Consider the following 26,806-nt stretch of genomic DNA (forward strand, 5'->3'; position numbering starts at 1 on the left):
AAGTACATATTACAAGACTTAATTTTAATTATCTAATCGAACGTAACAATTACCGTATTTCCTTATATAATCGCTTCGCATCAATTATCTCCTCATTTAGAATTGAAGAAAATACTCAATTACATGTTAAGTTGCCTCGGTCTATCAAAAACTGTAATATTAATACAAGAGTTAAGAATTGTCAAATAAATTTGGGACCTGAAAGAAGAATGTTCTGCAAATATTTTCAGTAAATTAAAGTAAAATAACGTTTATAAACTGCCTAAACGCAATTCATCGACAACATTGAAGAACTGATCAATAAAACAGTGGTAGCATAATAAATATTCATACATTTGAAGACAATCAAGAATATTAATAATTCACTTCATCTTAACGGGATATCTTCACCGATTGAAAACACTTTTTATTTTTTTTTCTTTGTTTCCCAGGTGGCTGTTAGTCTTGGTATTTTTGCGGTTGAGTATCCGACACTTTTCGGCCTGTGTGCGATTCAGTTACCGCTGATCAGCGGTTTCTTGAATCCTTTGTTATACGGGATCTTGTGGCCACCCTACAGGCGAGCTTACATCCGGGCTTTAAGGTGGCCTGGGGTCAAGTGTTGTAATAGGAAAAGTTCTTCTCATACAAGGTCTCACACTCTGGACTGTAAGTATTTAGGAAAAGTTGACGTGCTGTGTCGTCCGCCCATAAGTGCGAGAAGTTTTAATTTCTAACCTGTTATATTGCCTTAAAAGCAATATAAGAGGCAATGTAACAGGTTAGGAACTAGAATCGTGTGGGTGTTCAGTACTTGAAAAACATATTCAAGCAAATACAACCTACCTTAAAACCTCAGCTGGCAGGAGGGTGGATAGTTCCAAACAAAAGTGTAATTGAATTCTATAGCACGGATTCATCGAGAGGGGAAGGAGGCAGGGAGAGGATCGTAACCAGACTACTGCCACCCACACGGTAGTCCAGTCCTGACCCTTTCTCTGTCACGCAACGCTAGATAGAGAGAGTACCTCTCCCAAAAGCGTAGCGTGGCGTGACAATGAGAGTGCCAGATGGACTACCAACACTCCGCCTTCAGACCACCGTTGCACCAAAGCTAGAAAATTTTGCCTGTGCACAGGCTTAAGGTTAACCACATTTGAAAGGAACGGTGAATGGAAGACAAATGTTACTTCTACAAAATCTGTCGCCAATTTAACTGATCATAACTGCTGTCTTGAAAATTGCTTGTTCCTCCTCTTCGTAGCTGCCTTGAGTGCAAACCACAGTTTCTGGTTGTCAGATGGCTTCGAAGATGAGGACGCTGATCACGAAAACGCTTTTCACATTCTATTCGGTCCTACGTCTTACATTAAACCGCTGGACTTCAACCCGGAGGAGCTGCAAATGTTTGAACAGGGTTCGAAGTTATCCGGCTTTTCAAAAGCAAGAAGAGGTATCCCTCAACAAACAAAAGTAAAAGCGGGGCGTGAACCCGGGGGAAACCATTTCCAGAACATTTTAGACCTTATTGACGAAATGACAGAGAAGAATAGGAAAAACCACAGTGAAATTGGACTCCCAGCGAACGTCGAAACAAGCAAACCTAATGCTGAAGACGGTACACATAACAGGTCAGCGGATAATGCCAGTGCTAGGCCTTGTCGTCATTGTAGCGATCTTGAATTATCGTTCGCTCATACAAACTTCTCCTCTGGTGCACATCAGTGTAGAGAGCACAGAAATGGTTCTACAGGATGCTCTTGTCTGGGGAAATCCAAATGCTATATGGTAGAAAGAAAGACACGTGAAATGGATTATTTAGTGTCTAAAGAAACCATGGAAAACATCAGTTCTGGAGAAACTGTGACGATTGAAATATAGTAATTAAAGTCATAAGTCTTTCATTAGTGTGCAAGCACTTGACATAAACTGAGGTGGATGCTTTACTCACTGCATGATAGAAATGAATTTAACTACGCTGTGATTTTTTTCTGATACAATTGCAGTTAAATTGCTGCACCTGGTAACTAGTTGGAAAGGTTAAAAATTGCACGAGTTCCGAGCAAAGTAATAAAGTAAATAACTTCTTGTGTGCAAGTCAGGAAAATAGACTTTAAAATATTCCGAAAGTGGTTGCGGCCTCTGGAATTGTAATCCTCCAAGCTCATAAAGTAATATAAAGAAGCTATGGCCGGCTTATATATAGAAAAGTTGCTCTTAGTCCACAGTGTTTAATAACTCTCCGCACGCGCGTATCTGCCCTCGATCCCGTCAAGCCTCCCAAGGGAGAAGTTGTTAGCTTGGTCAGCAGGGACAGCTTTTTCCATATAAACGTTCGTCGTAAAAGATTTATGGAAGAGAGAGAGGTTGGGGGGGGGGGGTGAGGGGGGCTGAGGTGAAGTGAGGGAGGGTAACCTTGCGATCAGGAGCAACTTTTTTAATAAACAAGTCGGTATACTAGTAATATTGTCAGAGAGCACACTGGTCATCAATTTGTGACATATAGTAAAACCTCGCCCATGGCTTGTGATTTATGTAATTCTCCCCGTCGTATTTTTGAGCTTATCGACTGATCTAATCTGAGGGCCTTCCAGAGGGGAAAAGGGGGAGGAGATACCTGTTCCCTTGATCTCTTTTTCTCTCTTGTTCCCTATTAATAAATTATCATGGTGCCGCAAATTTGCGTCGAAGTTTCATTTCTTTGCTCACTGTTTGGGGACACTCTTGTTGCTGTTGCCGTCTTGTTATTCTTAAGTCCCTAACAACGTAAAATGAACAAGTTCTGCGTATTTTGCAGAATGGAGGCGACGACGGCTAATTTTTCGTAATTGCTTTTGCATTTGATCACTGGCGTTACATATTTAATTTAGTGAGTTTTCAAACCGATCGACGGACTATACAGATCTGGATAATTGCAAAATTCCATGTTTTTTTTTTTTAACTAGGCATCGTACTCGTTGTCGCCGTCGTCATTGCTTAAACTGGAGGATCTCAGTCGCGGCATTTTGAGTTCTCTGCACTAAGCGAAGTTACCTTCAATTAAATTGAAGGAAACCTGAAAACAACAGTTGACTAAGATAGAAAAACACCAAAGGTAGATAACCCATAAAGTAACAAGGATGGTTAAAGATTAAAGGAAATTATTAAGGATTGCAATCGACCGTGAGCTTGATAAAAATAAAGGCCAAACTTTTCAACATAAGCAAACCGTGACGTAACTCAGTCCTTTACCCTTTGAAAAAATATGTAGCGGAAATTTTGGGCATCGATGGTCTGTTTCTTAGCAACAACGCCACCTAAAATTGATCGCCGGCTCAGATAATAGGCCATTTCCGAGTTTCCTTGTGCCTCTGTTTGAAAACGAGTCCTCATGTAAAAACCTTTCATATGAAAATGAGTTTGAGTACATGAAAGTGAACCTGTAGGCGAAACACATTTTCACATGAATGGTTTCGCCCGAACACTAGTTTTGACACAGAGGCAAAAGGCAAGTCGGAAATGGCCTATTTGAGGCTTTTCTGCTCGGCATTTTTTAACTTCATGTTTATTATTTTGACAACAGGTGCCGTGTGAGGATGTTACTGGGGATTAGGAGTCGGTTCAGGCATAGTGGTCAGCGGACTCTTTTCCCATATGAAAAGGACGGGGCTGCTCGTCGGAAATTTTGAAGAAAATCTCTAGGACTGGGTACCAAGATCCTGTTGTGAGCGTGGCTTGAAATGTTTCCCGGGGGAGGGAACTCCTTCACCAAGTGCAAAATGAAAACTCTTGTCTTCAGCTGTCACATAGCTTTTATGCTCAATAACGGTTACATTACGAAAAGTCAGTGCAGTCTTAACAAACACTGTGGCGGTGTACAGAGATTAAACAATATTCAATTTAACTTAGTGTTTTAATCCGCTACAAGGATGAGGGGTGAAGGAGACTAGCTTCAAGCATGAAACACTGACTTTCTTCGTCACCTTATAACCTGACATGTTTCACGTACAAATTGTGCAGGGAAGGGGAGAGGTGAAAGAGGGAGGGGGGTGGAAATAGCTTTTATTTACGGTATGACGTGAACGTTTCCTTTCGATTGTCAGTTTAATTCGTATAGGTTCTATTATGGGGGCTTTGATTGAAACCTAAAATACAATACTCTAGGACAGTTTCTTTTTATAACCTGTGATTGATTTTTACTGAATCAACAGTTAAAACTGTTAGTAATCTTCTAAATCAGATCCGAAATTCGCTTAACAGCTTCTTGTCTTGCCATCAGATGTCGCGCGTGCAGTTCACCATGAAGACTCCTCATTTGATCCAGGTTTCCATTCTGGGTGACTTCTTCAAGTCGTGCGTATAATTCATTCAATACCGGATGGTCCGGTTCCTCTTGATGATGAAAGCTTTCTCTCGGCTCCTCCTCAAACTCGCCGAGTTCACCTTCGTCCTCTTCGTCCTCATCTTCCTGATCTCCTTCTCTCTCAACGTGATCATTTCCTGATTCCTGTTCTTCTGGCGGCTCGGATTCTTCCATGTTCGCGTCTGAAATTTTAAAGGTAGAAAAAACAAATGATAAGTTCTGAGAAAATTCGATCGGTGTGATTCAACACCCTCCTCCATCCCGGGGGCGGGGGTTACTCCCTTATATGGGCTATATAGGTATGTGCGGCCCCAAAGGGTATGGTTTTTTTGGCCGTTTTGGTCAGAAACAGGGTATCGATTTTGCACTCTGGTCTTGAAGAGGGCATGTTTCTAAGAAGAAGCTATCGTACCCAATAGTGGTATGTAAACAATGCCTTTAACATTGGTCTGAACTAGGCAATTAATTATAAGGCAGGTCTGAAACAGGGTATTCATTTTAGGGTCAGGTCTTAAATAGGGTATCATATTTTTGGTCAGGTCATAAAAAGGGTAGGGAAAATTGCGGATTTTGGTCTTAAATAGGGTACGAGTTCTGGGAAGCGGGTCGCACACCCCATCCAATTTTTTAAGTTTTCTGCCCGAGAACACAACACAATGTCTCCAGCCAGGTCTCAAACCTGGACCGCTCAATCTGGAGTCAGGTGTAATAACCATGAGGCCTTTGCACCTCCACTGCTTGACAATGCGCTCAACAAACATTCAAACATTCAACCCTGGTGGGTCCACCGGTGGTTAACTGACTTTCAAAGAAGCAGGCCTAGTAATTGCATGCGATAAAATAATAATGTTATTCATATTTCATACATGTACCTTGTCCTTGCTCCATCAAATTCGGCATACTTTCTGGCATTACTAAAGGCTGGAAATGTCTCATTTCCTCTCTGAATGCCTTTTGCCGACCCACCATCTCATCCACAGACACTTTAGCAACAAAGGTGAGCCGTGCATGTGACTGGTTAGTACTGGGTGGCCGAGCTGAATGAGGAATGATACCTGTAATGGAGAAAATTAATTAAAAATGATTGCATTTAAAGATTAAGTACATTCAACAGGGATTCATGCTTCATGAAAAATGGTTGTATATACTTTATGATCTAGAGCATTGTTTAAGGTGGCCATCCTTGTATTTTCAATGTCCTTAAAGAGGGTTTGCAGAAGCTTCTTCCTAAAACTGCAGTAGCACATATAGAATTTATATGGATTAAAGACAAAACATTTCTGGATGGATGGGTGGGTGGTTGGACAGACAGACAGACAGACAGATGGATGGACATATGGACAGATGGACGGACATATAGATATATGCATTTTACAATTTCGCTAAAACAAACTTTAAAAAAGCATACTTCAAATTTTTCAAATTTGCTCACGAGTGAGTAATTTCATTAGCCATTAACACATTGCATACATTACATATTAGTCTACAACATTAAGCTATTAAAATTGCTAGGTTTGGTTTTGGGTTGTGTAAAATGATGTTGAAATAGACAAATACTTTTAATTCTGGTACATGAGGTTCAGATATTTTCTAGCACAATGGCATGGAGACAAGATCAAACACCACATTAGAGAAATCATTGAATGTATATCCGACACATCTGATCCAAAACGGGTTGCAAAAGGGGCGATGCTTCATGACAGATCGTGACAGTTCGCCGTGTCATAATGATCCATCAAGGATTGTTACTAACTATCTCGATTGTCACACGAGAAGTCACTTCGAAAAAAGCTAAGCAGAAGTGAACTTCAGGTAAGTCAAGACCTATCCCTGAACAAGTTGCAGATTGTGATGATCCGAGATGAGTTGTCAAGGACATCAAGTTGGCGGATCACAATGATCCAAGACTGGTCGTGACAACCCCTCACAGCCCTAAAGCAAGCATACCGTATGGTTCATAATGAGTGAAGAAGGCTAATTGATTGCAGTCCTTTGTATGCATTACAGGCCCGTGAGACTCAGTTACATTCTACAAAAATGAGTAACTAATTTACCTTGGAAAACTACAGCCCGTCCATACTTTGGCCGGACCTCAGTGATGATCTCATTGTTGTTAGTCATTGTCTCGTAGAAGGCAGTTTCTCCATAGTCGTTCTTGGTCCAGTTTGGTGTCAGATATATGAGGTACGTCCATTCATCCTCATGAGGCTCACAATCCTGGTGAATACGGGTGTGGTCGGCACTTCTGATCAGGTTGCAGGAGATGTCATAAGGGAACCACTTATCCTGCCCAGTGACATGTTTTAAAGTCTACAAAGCAATGTATGCGAGGTGTCTGTCAAATAATCCTAAGCGTGTGCACAAGTAACTTATGTACATACAATGTACAGTCAGCCTTTGTCAGGACTTGTCATAATGCTACACAATCCTTACCTTGACAAATGTAGCTTTCCTGAATGTTCTCATCACTGTCACTTGAGCAATACATTGAAATTGAATTTAAGAGAACTTAGGTACCATGGAATACCAATTTTTCAAACCTCCCAGAGAAAGGAAAATTGGTTTGAAAAATTGGGTAGTATCAGAAATCAAGGGTAAAATTACAATGTTTGACTGAGGGGAGAGAAACAACATTTGGTTCAACGTATTTTTGGTTTGAGTTATTGGGAGGTTCAAAAAATTGAGAGTTGGAGAAATCTGGATTCCAGTGTCAGTAGTTAGCAGTCTACAGAATTACCATAAACAATGGCAACTCATATTTTGGAAAAAGGTTTTTGGAGACTTGAGAAAGACACTTTAGTGTACATTCATTGCTTCATTGAATGTAAACCATTGTAAACTCACTAACATTGAAAACAGAGAATGCTTCCCTCGCCTATAATTTTTATTAGCTCTGTAACCATGTGGACATCATGTCTACCAGCTTAAATATATGTTTGACTTTTCTCTGGTATTTTTGAAGCAGTATTTTTATATATTCCCAAGGCTGTGGTCTAAGAAAAATTACGAGGAGCCCAAAGGTTCCTAACCATGAAATCCTGGGTGTCTGGAGCACTTAAACTTATACATGAAAAAGTAAGTTTTTCCAGTTACCCAAAGGCAAAAGTTAGTTGTCTGTAGGCACCCGGGCACTTCTATAACATAGCCCTGAATCCTGTCAGTTTTTCAATAGAATTTTGTGTACTAACAAGAACACATTTGTCCTATTTATTGCAGAATTTTGGTTAAAAGCCGTGGCTTATTGGCCAGTGTTTACAGCAACCAGTCAGTGTTGTCACAAATGACTCACCCACCTGCTGCATGATGTTCCACAGTCTGCTTTGAATGTAATCATTGATCTCAAACCCCGCAATCCATTGAACATTGTCACTATCATTATCACCTTCATCACTGTCATCGTAATAATATGTGCCATGTTTGAAAATGAAGGCTCGTAATTTATCCAAATCTTCCTTGTTAAAAAGATCATCAAACACAAGTATTCTCTTCCCTTGTGTAGACTTATGCTCAGAAACAAAATGCTGTGCCACATCGATATTAGCAGGGGCAGGCTTGTTACTTCCAATGAATCCGGCATTGTAAGCAGCTTTGCGCTCATGTTTAGATGCCACTATCTCTGCATGGCCTTTGAGCATTTTCTCCTTTGATTTTGTGAATTGTACATGAAGTAACACCTGACCCTTCTTGAAAGCAATGCTAGGGGGCCTCGGAAGGTAAGAGATGGAACTCTGCCATACGACTAAACGACCAAACTTTGGAACAGCTCCAGCAACAATTTCAGTATCTTCATCATACCTGGGGAAAGAATGCAACTTGATAAGCCAGACACAAATAGAATTTAAAAAAAACACATAACAAAATTTCAAATTTCAGACACAAAACTCAGCAATATTACATCACTCTAACAGATTTGGAGGTGCAGTGGTCTCATGGTTATTGCCCTCAACTCCAGATTGAGCAGTCTGTGTTTGCGCCCCGGCTGCGGTCATTGTGTTGTGTTCTTGGGCAAGACATTTTATTGTCACAGTGCCTCTCTCCATGCACCCAGGTGTATATATGGGTACCGGTGAATTTCATGCTGGGGGTAACCCTGCGACGGACAAGCATCCCATCGAGGGGGGGAATACACAAATACTCCAAGTGGCTTCATGCCATAGAAACCAGGATAAGCTCCAGCCTGATGGACCGCTTGACACGTATACAGACTTAACCTTTTTATTTCCTAACAGGGTTGTCACTAAGCATTCAGATGACACCTAACTTAGTTGGCTAAGAAATTTGTGATTGCCAGCAGGATTTTGACTAGCGATCACTCAGAAACAGGTAAGGGGCACTTTGATGTTACAGAAAATTGGAAAGGTTACACAGCGGTACAAAAGGTTCAAAATATATGTACCTGTTTGAGGAGGGTGTAATATCACAAATAATGTAGCTGAAACAGAGACTTAATTTGAGCGCACAGCGATCACTTGTAAACACAAGTTTTAGTAGCTCTGCATACAGGATACCATTATGTGAATGACTGGGAGAAAGAAATTTTGATTGCTCAAGGATTACATTTTTCTCTGCATATACATTGTGGGATTTTTTCCATATACAAAAACTAATTTTGTAGATTCATCATGTAGTCAGCAGTGAGCACACGAAAACCCACAAAAAAGAACGGATGATCATGGTGGCATAATTGTTAACAGAACTTTCTATTTAAAGGCAATTACAATGAAGTAATTTAAAGGTAACCGTTTACTTCAATATTATAGTGTTGCTTGTACTTTTAATAGTTCTGGCAATTTCTAGGGAGAGGCGCTGAGCTCCATCAGGGCTCGAAAAAAGAAATGGAACTCCAGCTTGCCCTTTATTGATTTAGTTGACCAACAACGTACCTGAACCCTTGCCCATTGGGCAAAGGGGAATGTAAAGTTACTTACCCGGCAAGAAAATCTACTTGCCGGGACAACCGGATGACCGGATGGCACTTATTCCAAGCCATGCCTATTGGCCGCTACAGATACCATACACATATGTTAAACTGAATGGAAAAGGACAGGATTTAGACAATTATAACTTACAGATATAGTTCACCATAATCGTTCTTTCTCCATGTTGGATTCAGGAACATCAAGGCAGAAAATTCATCATCTGTTCTGTTAGCATCAGTGTGCAGTTTAGTGAAGTCTCCTCGTCGCATGATTTTTCCTCTTACTTTGTATGGATAGTAAATATCTTCAGTTCCAGCAGCATCCATAACTGCTTTTTGAATTGTTCTTCCAACTAGAGTTCTGGAAAATTCTAGGCAATCTACTGGATTAATCCATGGAATATTATCCATTGGCTCTTCAATGCCGCCATCATATGGTTCATAGAGCCTGAACTGCCAAGAGCCCAAGTCCACATTTAAATATTCTAAAAATAGACCAAGGTGCTTTGTTTTTAAAATCTTGTCGAAGACAAAAATTTTCCGGCCATCATTTGTATGGTATCTGAAGCTGATTTGTGGAGTGAAGTCAGCATCAAGGATAGAATCCTAAAAACAATAAATTTATGCAAACAGTAAGTTTTTTAAATTTTTTTTCTTTGCAAAAAGAATAAGAAAAAATGTACTTTTCATAAATAATATTATGCTACTGTTTTAGTTATTAGTTTGAATCAGATAACAAGCTTTCCAAGTGAGAATGCATACACTTCACTTGCAAGTTAAATTTTGTTGGGCTTGAAGAATAATTTTAAGTCAAAAATAAAATTAAAGTTATGAAACTTTAATTGGAGAGCAAATATCCTGTGAAATCAGTTGATAGTTGCTAATTTGCGTAATTGTTTAGTCTTATGATAATTCTAAAATAATAAGGAAACTGTATTTGAGCTCAATGGGAAGAGAAAGTAATAGAGACGGCACATAGATTATTTAAGTTTATATTAATATATGAGTAAAATTCACAAGTAACTGCAAGTAACTATCTAATTTTAGATAGTGTAGGTCCACATCAGGACTTAGCGTCTTGCCAATTTTGATCTCCAACCTGCTTTATCAAATAAATTAATATGTATGTATGTATGTATGTACGTAAATCTTTTCAAGTCAAATGTTTGGTCAGATATTTTAATATTTATTAATTTGAACCAGTTTAGCAAATTTTCAGGAAAAATTTTAATGAGCTAACTCCTGAAATCTTAAAAACAATAAATAATCCCTACACCTGGAAGATAACTCTATCTCCAGAATCATCAACAAACTTAAGCTTACGTTTATACTTAAGCTTAAGGTTAATTTAAGTTACAGTAATGTGACTTCACGTTTGAACAAGTCATTGATGACTTTGAATCATATAAGCTTAGTTAATAGCCACTGTAAATATGGTAAACTTTACCTATACATCCGCTGGCTAATGTCCGCAATAAAAGCTAATAAATCAAAACAATATTTGCGTTGTCTCTTTGATCAACGATAGCAAATGCAGTGAGCTATTTCAGACGCCTCCTATCGAGTTTGTGTATTTCCTTGAAAATTTGACCTGTTTGCTGCTGTTTGTGATCGCCCGCTAAAACAGCAAACCAAACACACCAACACAGAACACAAACCTCCACATTTGGCTCAGCTACACCAAACTTTACGTTATCCTTCGTATCCCATACAGAAGGATCTGCACTGTCGGCGAGGCAGGGAGAAAACTCATTGAAAAGAACCAGTAAAACACACCATAACCCTCTTGGCGCCATGTTGGTTTTGTTTGAGAAGTTCCGCCAAGAGCGCGCCCTAGGAATGTTTGGAGAATATGTTAATCAGTCAATTTATAAAGGAACACTATTATACCTGTCGTATTTTTCCTTGGAAACAAACATAGACTTATTATCAGTGCTAATTTATGTTTTATGTCTCCTAAGAAACTGTCAGGGAAGATAACGATTTTTGTGGCATAAACTTTAATTGCCAAGCGTAAAATGCAAGGGATTTTTTTTTTATTGTTCTGACAAGATCTAAGAAATAGACGATTTTTTAACAAACGCCCGAAACCCCGGCGAGTTTAAATTTTATCGATATTTGAAGTAAAAGAAATCAGAGTATTTTCTGGATAATTCAGAGCTCATTTTAGATCAGCAATTAATTATGCAAATAGCCATTTTTTTTTTTTCGGTTAATCGCAGAAAAACAGACATAAGGTTGTTAGTGACGTGTTGATACAAGAGTGGATTCTCCTTATGTAGTCACGCAACTTCCGTTATGCGCAGGAAAGAACGTGTGGGAGAAAAGCTTTTATGGAAATTTGCGATCGAGATGAAAAAAGACCAGATGGTCGCAAGGAATCAGCTGATTATTCATGACTTACTACACGTTGAAGCATCTTTAAGATAGTGAACACAATATTTTGGTCACTACCGTTCCAAACTTTGCGGGAATTTGTCAAGTTTGACGCTTCACAGGCAACCATGTTGTTGACTGCTCAGAGTGTAAAATATTTTCCCGCCGGGCGTTTGTTTATGCTGTGGTCTTTTGTTTCGCTGTGGTACTTCACTTCATGTTCATCTCCAGAATTTTGCGACAAAGATGGCTGTTCTGGGATCATTGGAAAAGGTATTGTGATGGTAGTAAATGGACTGATTTGATAGTTGCTTCAATCCACCGATCGATCGATGCGAGAAAAAGTTTTTAAAGTTTTGTTAAAGTCGTAAAATTTACCAACCTTTAAATCGAATGATTTCCGCTTTAATTAAGCTTTGGCAAGTCTGAAGGTATCAACAAAAAGACGTCGCCTCGATTATGTTATGTTATTGTTATGGCCCAAAACATAAAGCTGATAAATTTACAGAGATATGAGCATACAATTGAAGCTTAACTTAAGCTTGCATGTAGCTCCCAAGCGATTTAGAATTAAGCTTTAACACAGCGAAGAAATTATAAATTCGCTAATTTTTACAACAAAAGAAGAGACTTGTGGGTGAGGTTTCACAAATTTTCTAACTTTTGCACATATTAGAAATGATTATAAGCTTTACAAATGAGCAGCTGGGAGTACTGCAACCCTCCCCCACCCTGGAAGGGATGTAGGGCCGTCAGTTACTGGTTTTCCTCCAGTGTGTCGCCAGGTTGCCCTCAAAATGTGCTGGTACCCATTTAAAAGCCTGGGGCTGGTTGTAGGCTGAATAATTCAATATCCAGTGGGCCGAGGTTTTCGAAAGCTGGTTAACACTAACCCAGAATTAAAAGTTAACTGAAGTATTAATTTTTCTTGTGTAAAAATGTTTTTTACTGCTTACGTTTAGTGTAGTTTGAGCTTAGTCAAGCTCAAAACAGAAGGACAAACAGTGTAAACAGAAAACCTCACCGAAAAGTTGCAAAACTCAAATCAAAATTCTCGCCAATCCTGGGTTAGCTTAAGGTCATTCCACTGAAATAGAACCTGCACTGAGATTTCTGTCAAACTTTGCCTATTGACTGTTTATATTGTAGGAACTTAAATTTGGAAATAAAAATGAGGGGTCCCCATGTTCGTTTAGAAGCAACAGCACCTTGTTTATACCATATAAATCCTTAAAATAACACCATGATTATAGTCATGACTGCTTGCTAAATTCATGTTTCCGATGACTGTTTCTTGCTCAACACTGAGAATTGGTCCATATTTATTTTACATAGAGAAATATATTACTCAATTCAACACAACAGAAAAAAATGATAGGTCACCGTACTCGTTTTCAAGAAAATGACGATTCACCTCTATATGGCAAGGTCCAGCCGTAAAGAAAAAGCCTCCATTTTTTAATGCGCGCACGCTAATCACGCCTGAAATCATGCGCAGTAGGGATGCGCAATGCAATACTGGGGAATGACCTTAATTGGGCTTTGGACAACCTGGCCCTAGGAAGGGCAAGTTTAAAACATGAAATGGCAAAATGACGAAAAGGCACCATGGGTTTATAGAGTCAATGTGGGATATGGGTGTCTCCTTGAGAGCAAGTCGATTCAGTGATATTTAAGCTCACCTGAGTGCTATTAATTATTAAGGCTAACCAGAGCATTACCATTTCGCCATTCTGTGTTTTAACACACCCATCTGGGACCTGTTTGGAAAGATTAACTGTGAGAGTAAAACTTTTCACCTTAAAATTATGACCTAAACTTGCTACGTAAATAATTAGTTCGTTCAGAGGGCCAATGATGAAAATCAACTAATCAGGTTGTTCCGTTGCCAGGTTGATTTTTTTGTAAGTACTGGTCAGGAATAGATTTGATTTGAATTTCATCTTGCTGATCAATTTGCCAACTATTCTCTGCCTTTTAAACAGGCCACCTGAAACGTTTTGGTGAACACAGACCATCAGAAGGTGAAATCACAAGCTTGAAATATGCTCCAAGTGGCGTTGACTTCTACCACAACTACATTCAGAAAAGGAAACCCGTGGTTATCAGGAATGGTGCTAATCACTGGCCTGCTGTACAGCTATGGCAAAATGAATCCTATCTGACATCAAATTTTGGATCTGACATTTTTACTGTGGAATATCGGAAGAAATTCAAGAATGAACAGCCGCTCAGGAAACCGCTATCATTTGGGGAATTCCTGAAAATATATAAATCTGATGATGTTTACCTCGATTCTTCATTCTCGCCAAACAGTCCTATGTTAAATGACATAATCCTGCCTTCAGTTTTAAACTGCCATGAGATATCGTCATCAATTGATAGCCTTAATTTATTGTTTAATAGCGGTGATGCCAATTCAGCCTTCCATCATGATGGATTGGAGAATATTCTTACACTCATCTCTGGCACAAAGACTGTGTACTTGGTTAATAGCACATACAGCAAGGATCTTTACGCTGATAAGTTTACCATTGTCCCAGGAGTGTTGTCGATTGATCCAGAGAAGTTAGACTTGGAGACTTACCCAACACTAGCAGATGTGCCTTATTATGAGGTAACTTTGAATAAAGGTGAGTGCTTCAAACTCAGGTAGTTACATGACTTGTATGAATAACACACATCTGGTAACTGTAGAATTGGATTCCATAGAAAAATAGTCAATACATCTCTACTATGCCATAGGAAGTACAGCTGATTACAATATAGGAAAGCCATTGTCTCTTCTACAGTATTACGCCCAACCTTCCCATCATGCACCATGCATACATGTATGTCACATTGATTGTGTTTTACCTTGTATTTTCTATGGAATGGCTGGAATAAAATAATTATGCAATGCCAAGAAAATACAAATGAGATGGGATATTCCACAGTATTGAAAGTGTTGCATAACTAGTATGTACATATGTACAGTATTATGCTGGAAGAACTTATCTCCAGACTTTTTGAAACCTTCATTACATTAAATTCTCTGTTAATAAAAATAAATATTACAAACTAATGAAAAATGATTGTCACTCAGGCAATATTTTTACCATAGTTATTGTTTGTAATAATTATGTGAAAATTCCAATCATTTTGTTATAATTTAAATGAAAGAAAATTCAATCCCTCAGTCTCTCAAAACATTGATTTTCATAACACATAACATATCTCCTATGTAAGTACAAGTAGTATTTTGTCTTCCCCTGTTCCCCACAGTCACACACACAGACACACACACAGCCTAGACATATTCTACATGTATCAGTGATCCTGGCAAAAGTAATTAACTGTCTTTGAAAAGTCCTTTTAACCCATACAGTTGGAAATGTTACGTTATGAAGCCTGCACAAAAAATGCTTCATTGTTCTTTGTTTTTGACCAACAGGTGACATGCTGTATATTCCTCAGTACTGGTGGCACTTTGTCCGGTCATACAATGCTCCTAATATTGCTCTCAATGTCTGGTTTGCTATATTCAACTTTGAGCAACAATTTCGTGAGGCTGGGATCTCTGAAGATACAGATGTGACGAAGGTAATTTGTTTTAGCCTGCAATAGTTTAGTTTTCCCATTACAAGTAAAACTAATAAATGAATGTGTCATCCAGTGCTATCTAGTTCCCAGCCTTCCTCTTGGTGGGAAGAAGAGAGGCCATGGCAACTGCTGCCTAGTTCCCAGGATCTCTCGTGGTGGGAAGAAGAGAGGTCCTGGCAACTGCTGCCTAGTTCCCAGGATCCCTCTTGGTGGGAGGAAGAGAGACCCTGGTAACAAGGTTGCATCAAGTGCAGACAGGTATTCACGCTATCCAAGTTTTAATTAGTGCATTTCAGTGATCATTAGGTTTGACTTGTATTGTAAAAAAATGAGAATTTTGACAGTTATTGTAGGATATTCTATCAATTTTTTTGACATATGCTTTGTAGGTAACAGAGCTGTTTGACAAGCTTGTGCAGGGTGAACCAGACAAGATTCAATGCCAAGAGGAGAAGCACGCCTTGAACGCCATTCTGAAAATCAATGCCAGTGACCCCAGCAGTGGACCGTTAAGGATTCCAAGACAAAATGAGAGACCAGCAGACATCAAACTTGCAAGTGGATACACAAGTAAGTAAGAGTATTTTGCATCCATTACTGTCGACAAGAATGGAGGGACTATCACAACGTCAACAGGGTTATTGTGTATTAGAGAAAACCTAGTCATGAATGGACCAGTTGCAAAATTGTTACAGGATGAGTGAAGTGAACCAAAGTTTATTGCTGTTCTATTTTTTTGTGTTTGGAATTAGCCCCAAATCAGTGAGCCCATTCAAATCATTGAGAGCTACTGAGCAGCACTTTTGAGTGGTGCATACATACATGTGGTACCTTTTTACATGTCCTTGTAATCATCATCATCATTGTCGTCGTCGTCGTTGTCGTTTTTGTCATCATTGTCAGCAGCATCATCATCACCATTCCTATTAATTTTAACTGATGGTTTGGAGCTTCAAATTAGCTACCTTAAATAATTAGTCAGACAGGAGCTTTGGTCTTACTGTTATTCAACTGACGCATTCACTGTGCATGTTCTTTCTACATTTGCAGTGCCAGTAATGGGATTTGGTACAGCTACTCTGATGGAAAACACAACGGCTGCTGTTAAAACAGCGCTTGAAGTTGGCTACAGGTGATCAGACTCATAAAAAGGAAATCATCACTTATTTTAAATGCCACATTTGGCTCTGTTACTTCACATACTTAAAACTTATTTGAATACATCTATCAGGTCTTTAACAAGGCACAACTCAGCACTGTTACTTGGCTGCTAAGCCATAATAACTTTCTTATAAATATCTTCTAATGTGGAAATCAAACTGCTTTCTGGTTTACAGTGCAGTGTTTAGAAGTGATCACTGATAAACTGGACTGCTTTTTGTTGTTAACCCCTTCATTTTATTTTTCTAGATGAACTCTAAAACATTCCTGCCAACTGCAAGCCCTCCATACATGTACCTTAGATGAGAAATAATTTTATATACGTAAGACTGGACAGTTGTTGACTCAATGAAGTGTAACTTACTGTATAATTTCTAGAAGAGATCTCTTTCTCTACTTCACTGGCTGTTCTTAGAGGTCAGAAAGGAGCACAAATTATTTGTACATCAAGCACATATCATGTCAAAGAGCAAAAAGTAGTTTCCCTGGAGGGAGGGAGAGAATGCTTGCTTAAATGGGCTATATAGGTATGTGCAGTCCCAAAGGGTATGTTTTTCAGCCGTTCTGGCCAGAAATAGGGTATGGTTTTTGCACTGTAGTCTTGAATTGGGTATGGTTTTTTAGGAGAAGCTACTTTTTCATCATTATCGAGAAGACCATTAAAACAAAAGCCCCTCACAATGCCTTTAACATCGGTCTGAATGAGGGAGCTAATTATAAAGCAGGTCTGAAACAGGGTATTGATTTAATGGTCAGGTCTTAAATAGGGTCTAGAATTTGTGCTCCTGAAGGTCATAATTAGGTACAGGAAATCGCAGATTTTGGCCTTAAAGAGGGTAAGAGTTTTGGAAAGCCGGCCACACACCCCCACCCAATTTTTATTGGAGTACTCCTGAGAGTAGTTCGTAAGCAATATTGGTCTGATGCTGGAATCCTTTCTCAATGTTTGTTTAGGTTGATAGACACTGCCCAAGGATATTATAACTCAGAGCCCCAAGTCGCTGAAGCCATTGCACAGAGTGAAATTCCGCGATCGGAAATATTTATCATGACCAAGCTACATCCCAGATTTTTAGGATATGATACAACTTTAGAAGCAATTGAGATGTCTCTGAAATCTCTGAACACAGACTACATTGATTTGTTTCTAATACACTCTCAACAGTGTGATGACTTTCTTCTGACCTGTAAAGAAGGCAAGTTTAATATTTATATTGCAATTACACAATAAATCCTACTGCTTTTATGAGGCATGAAGTGACAAAGAACGAGGTGGGCGGTGGTTGTTAGGCTTTGACAGGTAGATCCAATCCAGGGGGACCACAGTGGCACATAGCAAGACATTCTACCTCTGCAATGCTGACTCTCCCTCCCCCCGTCCTTCCCAGGAATTTAAAGGTGTACCGGTAAAGTATTGGTGAAACCTGACACAGCTAACCTTCACTGGATAGGTCATAAATGTTGGGCGATTCAGCCTGATTTTAGTGAACAGAGTCGTTTCCACCCCTCCCCCCGAAAAAAAAATATATTTAGTTCTTCTCACGTGGTACACAAGTTATTTTTCTACGAGGGAAGGAAGTCTAAAGATGACCCAAAAGCATGGATGAAAACAGCAGAAGAACACAATGATTATTTTGAGCTATGCGACACTACCGTTTAAAACAAGTAACCCAGCTACTACATTTTAGCATAGCATCCATGATACGAAAACCAGGGTAAACACAGAAATAAGAAGCATTATTGCGTCTCTCAGTTACTTCGCACGCTTTGATTGGTCAATTTAGCGGGCCGTACTCTACTGACATACAGCCCGCTAAACTTAGTTGTTGCCAAAATGTCTCCTTATTTATCTCCACGTGTTCTAACTAGTTTAAAACGTAAAAACTGTAGAACTTGTAACTACGCGTTGAAACGAGCTAAAGACTTAACAACGAGATCGAATTGACCCGTTTTGCTTTTGACGTAAATCGAAGGCGTTTCCCGTGGCTTGAAATCGTTTCAAGAGTTCTCGCTCTGTACTGTAAGTTATGGATCCCCGTTTTTTCCCTTTCAATTTACTCGGTCCATAACTTACAATACGGACCTTGAACCCGGTCAGTTAGGTATGTATGAGTCACTTTAGGCCAAGTGCAGTCATTACTTTTAATACCGTTTGAGCCATTAATAGGTTTGCAACCGGCCTTACGGGGTGTTTCGGTATCAAACTCTTTTGTTTTCTTCAGGAGAACCAAAAGGGACATGGCAAGAGAGCTGGAAAGCAATGGAAGAAATGCAGAAGAAAGGAAAGATTCGTAGCCTTGGCGTAAGCAATTTTTATCTCCAAGACCTGGAAGAACTAGTTAAGCTTGCCACAGTACCGGTGTCGGCAGTTCAAAACTGGTTTGACCCGTTTCATCAAGACCGTCGGGTTAGAGCGTTCTGTGATGAGCACAATATTCGGTACATTGGTTTCTCTACTCTTGGTGAGTTTTTTCTGCAGATAAATTATGAAAAGGTTTGCCAGTTTGAGCTTTAAACAACGTATTTAGTGCAAAGACCGGACCTGTTCTGTGTGATTAAAAAGTGAATTTGAATGAACCTGCAATTTTCTATACTTTTTTGAGAGGGTATGCCACAAACACACCCACTGAAGAGGAATGGAGGGTAGCCTCAGCTCAAAGTATGGCTTTTGCGTAGAACAATATTCCAACAAGCGAAAATTTCGTTAGGCGTTACATTGGCAGAAACTCCCAAAATTCTTAAGTAGGTTTAAAGTGGTTCAAATAAAGTAATTAAATTATAGCGTTAGTGATGGTTATGATTACTGAAGAACAGCTCTATTTCGATATTGATGTCAAACTTGACTTGACTCAGTGCAAAGCTCTAAATATTTGTCCAAGAACCTGTCCACTTTAAGCCTCTTTAAAATATTGGAAATTTCAATTGTAATATACCAACAAGGTTTAAGTGAAAACACAGTAACGATCACGATTTCAGTCAACTCAAACGAACCTTTAAATATTGGAAGTGCTAAATTGAAGTCTTCCTTCCAGGAACTCAATGGGTCTACTTCCACGGTTTGCAAAAGAATCCCGTTCTAACGTCTTCGCTGATTTTGGAGATCGCCAGTCATTACGAGTTTGTCGCTTCTCAAGTTGTCCTTCGTTGGGCGATTCACATGAACGTGACAGTCATACCAAGATCCAAGAACCCTCGAAACATTTACTTGAATTTCCGAGCGCTGGACTTCTCTCTGAATGACGATGAAATCACGTATTTTAACAATATCACTGACTTTGAATATCACCCTCTGGAACAGAAGATGGAGAAAGGAATGGGTAATTATGAGTGCAAAAAACAGAAATCAAGCCTAAGATAAATGATTGATCGATAAGTGGTTTTGAGTTAAATAGAGTTAAAATAAACGATAGTCGAGACAAGTTATTTCAGTCTTAATTTTTCAAGAAGCATTTTCTATGACGTAACTTTGTTAAACCAATTTGGTTTATATAATTTTTTTGTACCATTATCAAGAGAAAACTAAAACAGAAACATGTAACCAGAGTGAAGCGTGGGAACTGAAACACGTAACCAGTGTCGAGCGCAGGAAACATGTAACTGGTGTGAAGCTTGGGAAAACATGTGACTATGTAATCAGTGTGAAGCGCGGGAAAATAATAATTTATTTAACCAGTGTTGAGCGCGGGAAAACATGAAGCCAGTGTGAAGCGCGGGAAAATGTGAATTCGTGGGCAAGCGCGAAAAACTTTTTTTCTAAAGCCACTTTTGATTTTGCTTTTGTTCCTGATCTGCTAATTACCTGATTACCAATCTTAGACCTCTATGAAAACTCTAAACCAGAGCAAATACACTTTTTGTTAAGTCATGGAAAATAAATGTCACAATTGTGACAATAGCAATGGTTATTCTCGAATACATGTAGACAGCGTTAATAATTCATTATTCCCATTTTAGCTTGCGCAAACAAGCATTCAAACTGTCAGCAGTGGGCATCCTCTGGTGAATGTCAAGCAAACCCAGACTGGATGCTGATTAACTGTCAACAGAGCTGTGGACTGTGCTGTGAGTTGAATTCAAAACTTACGGAATTTATAATATTTTTATATTTGTTACAGGAAGAACATTTCGCGAGCCCGTTGCTATTTAATCCGGCGGTCTCCTTACCTCAGGTTGCTAAGCGACATGATGTATAATAATACTACTGACGAGAAAGGCTTCGCTTTCCTTGAGTCAGCTTGCCGTGTTTTCCGACTGGCGAATGAAAATCCGGAAAACTCTCCCGGTTTTCTTTTGCCTCGTGATTTCTAAGACGTATGTTAGACTCTGGAACCTCACTCAATCTACTAATGCCGTAAACGTCTGTATCATTCTTTATTTTTTGATTCAGAACAGTGTTTATTTTGATTATTGTTTCTTGATAAGGTATTTTTGAACCCCGTTCATTGTACATTCTTTCACTCCCAAGAAGACACGAAAGTTCTTTGAAAACAAGATGTGCAGGCAGGTTAATGAAGAGCAAGGTTTCCTCTCGTTTCCCGGTTATCGTTTTTACAGTCGTAAAGCTCGATTTTGAAACTAGTGAGCGCTTTCTCCAGTGGGTCATGTACTAGCTCTCGTAAGGTCTCTCATGAATGACTTGAAACCCTTTGAGAGGACAACAGGACAAACAACAGAAACAATGCCCCGTGGCCCCAAAACAATAACAGCTGCTGCAAAGACGACAAATAGAATTACAAGCTTACGAGAGCTGTTACACTACCTCCTAGTATACAAAAAATCTGCTTGCATACACAAGGTTACAGCAGTAACAGGCATTAAACTTCTGAATCGAACGACTATTTGTAAGAAACGTTTCATTCAGGCCCTTTTCTCTCCTTTAACAGATGACGAGGACCCCAGCGGTGATTCGTTAGTCGAACCACTCGTTTTCGTGGGTTCTGAAGATCACAACATGTACGCACTAAGCGCCGCAAACGGAAACGTCATCTGGAAATACCGAACTCTTGGCAAGATCCTGTCATCTGCGGCTCTCAGCCAGGACGAAGAGATTGTTTACTTTGGTTCCAACGATGGCAACGTGTATGCCCTTGCTGCGGCCGATGGTTCTCTCGTTTGGAAAGTGAAGACCGGAGGTGCTGTCGTGGCAAGCCCAACCGTGGCTGTGGACGGAACAGTTTATGTCGGGTCCCAGGATAAATTTGTCTATGCGCTGGATGGCAAAGGCGAGTTCGCTTTGTGGACTACAAATCTTCAGTGTCCCATATGGGGTGCTGTTACAGTAGACAACAAACGAGGGCTGTTATTCACCGGGTGTGCCTCGGATAAATCGAACACTTCGGACTCACAGGACGCATCTCATATTTTCGCCTTAAACGCTAAGTCGGGTGAGATCGTTTGGAAGTTCGACAGTGCCGGAAGCGTTTATGGCTCACCCGCTCTCCTGCCCGGCGGTCGCACCGTCTTCTTTGCTTCCCTAGACCATAACATCTACGCTCTTGACCGCGAAACTGGTAAGCTGTACTGGTCATGTGACACGGGTTCTGAAGTGGAGTCTTCTCCAGTGGTGAGTAAGTTAGATGGCACACTGTACGTCGGCTTGATCAAGGATCAGTTGATTGCTGTCGATACCATCGATGGACCTTTGGCGGGAAAAATCAAGTGGACAGTGAATACTGGCGGGGAGGTGGTGTCGTCACCTGTTATCACTGAGGATGGGAGGGTGAGTAAGAATAATTAATTGGCCTGTGTCAAGAACGATTATATCCTGCAATGTACCACTATTGGCTTGTATTTAGAATGAGCTCAAATCCTTTAGCGATTATAATCCCTCTTCTGTGGCAGGCGCTATGACCTAATGCTTAGCGCGCTCGTCTCCGGATTGAGTGGCAATGATATTTTATGTCACTGCAGTATGCTTGGACTCGTAATGTCCATTTAACGACCGCACTGGATATTGTTTTACTATGCGGTATTCTTGTATGTATAAGTAATTTTTGAGTCTCGTATTGTTACCCCCACCCAAAAAAAAGAGGTTTTACGAACGGAAAATAGACCAATTTTCAGCGTAACACAATAGACCTCAGTACGAGGCTGTGGGAATAACTACAGAGTTTGTGGGGCTTATTCCCCAAAGCCTCGTACTGATGTCTATTGTTTAGGCTGAATTTCGTTCGATTATAATCCTCGTTCCCCTCCCCCTCCTCCCTCGTGAAAATCATGCCAGTCAAGAAGTCTTTTGGACATTATAAGCCCAGGGTTTGTTCTCAGAGTTTTACGGTACTTGTTAACTACTTGGGGTCGCTAATCTACCATACACACGTTGTTGACTTTATGAAGTAGGGCGGGAGCTATGGCGCTTCATGAAATTTTTAAAAGTTCTCATTGCTTGAAGATTTATTTTCAAACCCCAGGTGTTCGTTGGATCAGGCGATGGTCGTGTCTTGGCTCTCAAACAAACCGATGGTTCCCATATATGGTCTCCAACAACACGTGACTACATCGTGGCATCGGTGGCAGTATCACGTGATAACGTCGTGTACGCCGCGAGCTCGGATAAGTTCGTGTACGCGTTGCATGGCGACGATGGGTCGGTTATTTGGAAGTTTGAAACTGGCGCTGGTGTTGTGGCCACTCCAGTTCTTTTCCCAGAGCATGCTATGCCGGTTGGATAAAACGTCTTCTGACTGCACCTTATAGTTCTTTTTAGTTTACGCATCTTGAGAACTTAAGCCTAAATTTTCAGGTTCGTCGTCTGTTTGTTCCTTTATGGTTTGTTATTATCTCTTTGATTTTTTTCTATCTAAGTAAACTACTATACTCGGGTTTCCTTCAATTAAAAGGTAATTCTGTATGTAGCAAAAATAACTCAAAATACCATGACTGAGCTCCTTTAATATCGTGAAGCGTAGAATATGACACGCTAAAGCGGACAAAAATACATCCTTAAAATAGGTAACACTTGTTCTATAAATTATTCAAAAATATTCTTAATATAGAAAATTTGTTGTTTCTCTGATATAAGACGTGTTTCGTATATATAAAACTTGATGTAAATAATGAGCACTTCTTCCCAAATAAACACATCTTTTTAATACACAATTACACTTTCTTAAAATGTGTACGGACCGGTGCTTGTTCTATGTGTACAGATTGACATAAATATTTAAAAGTTGTTATCAAAATCCGCCATTCCTCACACAAATATAGGACTTGCTTCAAGTTTTACGTATTTAGAAGAAGTGTTATATATTTTAAGGAAGTATTTTTGTCCACTTTGACGCGTCACACTAGAAATTCAACAGTATTCATTTTATACTCTAACATAGCCAGAACTCGAACCCAGGACCAGTGAGTCGCAAGAAACGGACTCCCGCCAAAAAACCGTAAGAGTAAAGTCTGGGATTCATTCTGGAAGAGAACCTTTATGTAAGTTTTGTTTACGGAAATGAAACGTTTTACACTAATTATCCCAGCTTGTAGTAAATTTACTTAATTTCATCTCGCCTGTGATCGATAACGACAAATTAGCTTTTCAGAGACCTTTCTGGCGCTCACAGTATAACTCATATCACTGTAACTAAACTAGAAATATAATGTAACCAACCTGTTATTTAATTTATAAAAACAGACTTAACTTACCTAAAGAACGCTATATAACATAGTTCAGCCAACAAAGAACAGATAAAATGCGAGTAAAATGTTTTCATAGAGGAATTTTACTTAATATATGGACAGAACAAACTTCCGAAACGTACAGTCAACAAAACCCTAACAGTCTTGTTGGCCCTCGATATCGGAGTTTGATTTCTGAGTCTATCAGTGCCGTTGCAAAGAACGATAAAGATATTTATTTTAAGAGTTATTACCTTCAATGTAGATTAAGTCTAAACTATTTAACAATTATTCCATGAAACCGCGTTGGATATGAAGTGATAAATAACCAACGAGCGCGTAGCGCGAGTTGGTTATGATCACTTCATATCCAACAAGGTCGAATGGAATAATTGTTTTAGTATATTCTTAATCGGGTTTTTGCCGCCGATTTTTATTTCAACAATTTTACAGAGCGGAAAATTTTTAAACTTGGCGCACTGTTTTCCATATAAGGTAAAACTCCGACTAATGGCTCATAGTCGGAGTTTTTGAGCCAATCAGAGAGCTAGAAATGCAATAGTCGGAGCTGAGAATATACTAACAAGGTTTGGTTTATACCACGCAAGTGAATAGTGCTTTTCTCGCGTTCTGATTGGTTAACTCGAAAGTGATAAGCAAAGTACAATTCACTTCTGAGCAGCCAAAGAATAACAAAATGGCTTCCGTTTGCTTCGGTTACCGAGGAGCAAATAATCAGTGCATTTGGTTCGGTAGTTGTTAAGCTTGTAAGGTATATACTGAAACAATTATTCACCTCGCTGTCGGTGAAAGTGGAGGATATTTTCCTCCACTTCGGTGAGTAATTTTCAACTAATATCACGTTTAACTGATCGTTGCAAACTGATGATTGAGAAGTTTTCAAGCAGATTTGACTGCGTTGTTGAGATATTTAAAAGTTGTTTCTGTAATCATTCGACTTAGATGTAAATCTAAAAAACACTCTACCCTAAGAAGAAATGAACGTTAATTGAATGAAATTAAAAACGCAATGATTTACCATACCTGACATTGTGATCTCTTTTTACTTCTCGGAGAAATCTAACAAATTTCAGTGAATGTTAAAATATTTCGACAGGACACCACATCAGCCCTAGCTGGTTTTCTAGCGGGGTCGAACTGGAATTTGAAAACGTTTTTTTCTTTTTTTTTTCGGGAGGGAGAAAACCGGAGTACCCGAAGAAAAACTCTCAAAGCAAGGCGTGAACTAAAAGGAAACTACACCCATACATGGAATCGAACCCACACCGGTAGGGGGTGAGCGCTCTCACTTTATTGCTCCATCCATGTTCCCCTAAACACAGGAAGGTCGAATGTGAACACTGGAAGGAGCGCGGTATTTATATACTTCATGGGAGTCATCGAACAAAGAATAGCTTATTTCTTGACATTTTCGTCGAAGTTTCGAGAAAGCACTGGTTTGAAGCCACTTTCGACTGCCATGAGATGTTGTAGGAACATGTGACAGCGACAAAATTATTGTGTCCTGTTCACACCATTATTTAACCATGTGTGAACAGTGCGTTCCCTCGTGTGAACAACACAACGATGTTGTCACAGCTTCATGTCGCTGCGTCCTGCTAAATGAGCCCTTGCGCTTAGTCACCTTTAGATTTCCTTTTACTGTAATTTATAGTTATTATTTTGTATCTTGGATTATATTCCTTGACCGCTTTCATTAGACCCAAAATTCCCGAATTTTCCAAACGGCGACAAATAGTGTGGAAATTTCCCGGGAAAGTTTCCAGAAAATCCAATAACTGTTCAATTTCCGATCGCAACATGCAAACCATTCAAACAAAAAACGTTGGAAATTCCCTGAGCAAAATCTAATTGAACGAAAATTCCCAATAAAAAAAATTGGAAAATATAGGTTAACCTTTGAAAGCTGCCACCATTTTAGGAAATTCCATTTACTACTTGAAATGTCCGGAAATTCAACCCAGTATATTTTGTTGCTCCATTAAAGCGAGCTGTTCAAAAAGTTCGATTGCGAAAACGCTGTATTCGTTGCTTTGTTTCAATTTCTACCCAAGCTTCAGTCAGACTAAATAAGCATGAAATGTTTGTTATTTTAACTCCCCAGTATTAGCGAGCTCAGTCTTTCGTAGTACTCTGTAACACGTGCATACATTTTTTTTTGTTTCGTTCAGTTTAGTTCGTTTCAGCAGGTGCGTGTGCTTGAAGCTGGTCACTTTCGTTAGTTTGTTTAAGCTCTGTGTTAATTAACTTTCGAATCAATTCGTTCTATTGCCCTTTCAGCCAAGCTCGCTGTCATGGCAGTGACAGTCTTATCTTCATAACATGATCAATTTCCTGCGTAATTTAATGGTTTCAAGCGTGATGACCTGGTGATGACGAAGGATTCAATTAAAGATGTCCACTTAAAGCTGTCCAATATACCGCAACTCCTTGTAACCTGTCTGCTACAGTTAGGACAGAAAGACACCTACGTCATTCGCGCAACTTCTGCATGAAATTAGTTAATTATTCATCCTATTATGCCCTAAATTATACGACATTAAAACCATTTACATTTTGTTACTTTTGCTACCCTGCTGAGGCTTACATCCTGCGTAAAGTCACAGATCCGACGCACCGAGGAAATTGGACTTCTCCCACACAGGATGTGAAATTTTCAAATTTAAATTTTGCATTTCGTATGTTTTAGCTGTAGTTTTCTCATGTTCAAGTTATCCTATCAGCATATCTTGGGGAGCTTGTATTGAAGTCGGAGAATCATATAATATAAAGTTGTTCATTAGTCAATTGGAAAGCTGTGAATGTGATGAGTTGGT

At 39.4% G+C, this 26,806-nt stretch overlaps 3 protein-coding genes across 3 annotated transcripts in view; 2 read left to right on the plus strand and 1 right to left on the minus strand.

The window, feature by feature from the left end:
- The window catches only part of LOC110063736 (uncharacterized), a 3,585-nt gene extending 927 nt beyond the window's left edge, over nucleotides 1-2,658 (plus strand). The window contains exons 2-3 of the mRNA XM_089282177.1: nucleotides 432-648; nucleotides 1,244-2,658. Of these exons, the coding sequence (XP_089138303.1) occupies nucleotides 432-648; nucleotides 1,244-1,860 (834 nt within the window). The 3' untranslated portion in view covers nucleotides 1,861-2,658. The remainder of the gene's footprint in view (nucleotides 1-431; nucleotides 649-1,243) is intronic.
- Nucleotides 2,659-3,747: 1,089 nt separating this feature from the next.
- On the minus strand, nucleotides 3,748-11,069 carry LOC110063735 (uncharacterized). Its single transcript, XM_089282176.1, has 6 exons — nucleotides 10,898-11,069; nucleotides 9,391-9,845; nucleotides 7,615-8,116; nucleotides 6,376-6,631; nucleotides 5,194-5,376; nucleotides 3,748-4,503 (listed from the first exon to the last, which is right to left on the minus strand). Exons 1-6 carry the CDS (start codon nucleotides 11,033-11,035, stop codon nucleotides 4,190-4,192), a joined length of 1,848 nt encoding a protein of 615 aa, XP_089138302.1. The 5' UTR covers nucleotides 11,036-11,069; the 3' UTR covers nucleotides 3,748-4,189.
- Nucleotides 11,070-11,311: 242 nt separating this feature from the next.
- LOC110063757 (uncharacterized) lies at nucleotides 11,312-25,012 on the plus strand. Its single transcript, XM_089282178.1, has 11 exons — nucleotides 11,312-11,888; nucleotides 13,601-14,248; nucleotides 15,049-15,197; nucleotides 15,587-15,767; nucleotides 16,248-16,329; nucleotides 17,313-17,554; nucleotides 18,581-18,820; nucleotides 19,391-19,675; nucleotides 20,313-20,420; nucleotides 21,242-22,077; nucleotides 22,769-25,012. Exons 1-11 carry the CDS (start codon nucleotides 11,744-11,746, stop codon nucleotides 23,027-23,029), a joined length of 3,177 nt encoding a protein of 1,058 aa, XP_089138304.1. The 5' UTR covers nucleotides 11,312-11,743; the 3' UTR covers nucleotides 23,030-25,012.
- The last annotated feature ends 1,794 nt before the right edge of the window (nucleotides 25,013-26,806 follow it).

Source organism: Orbicella faveolata, unplaced genomic scaffold, assembly GCF_042242905.1.
Source record: "Orbicella faveolata isolate gen_17 unplaced genomic scaffold, um_ofav_v1 contig_12, whole genome shotgun sequence".
Taxonomy (NCBI): Eukaryota; Metazoa; Cnidaria; class Anthozoa; order Scleractinia; family Merulinidae; genus Orbicella; species Orbicella faveolata.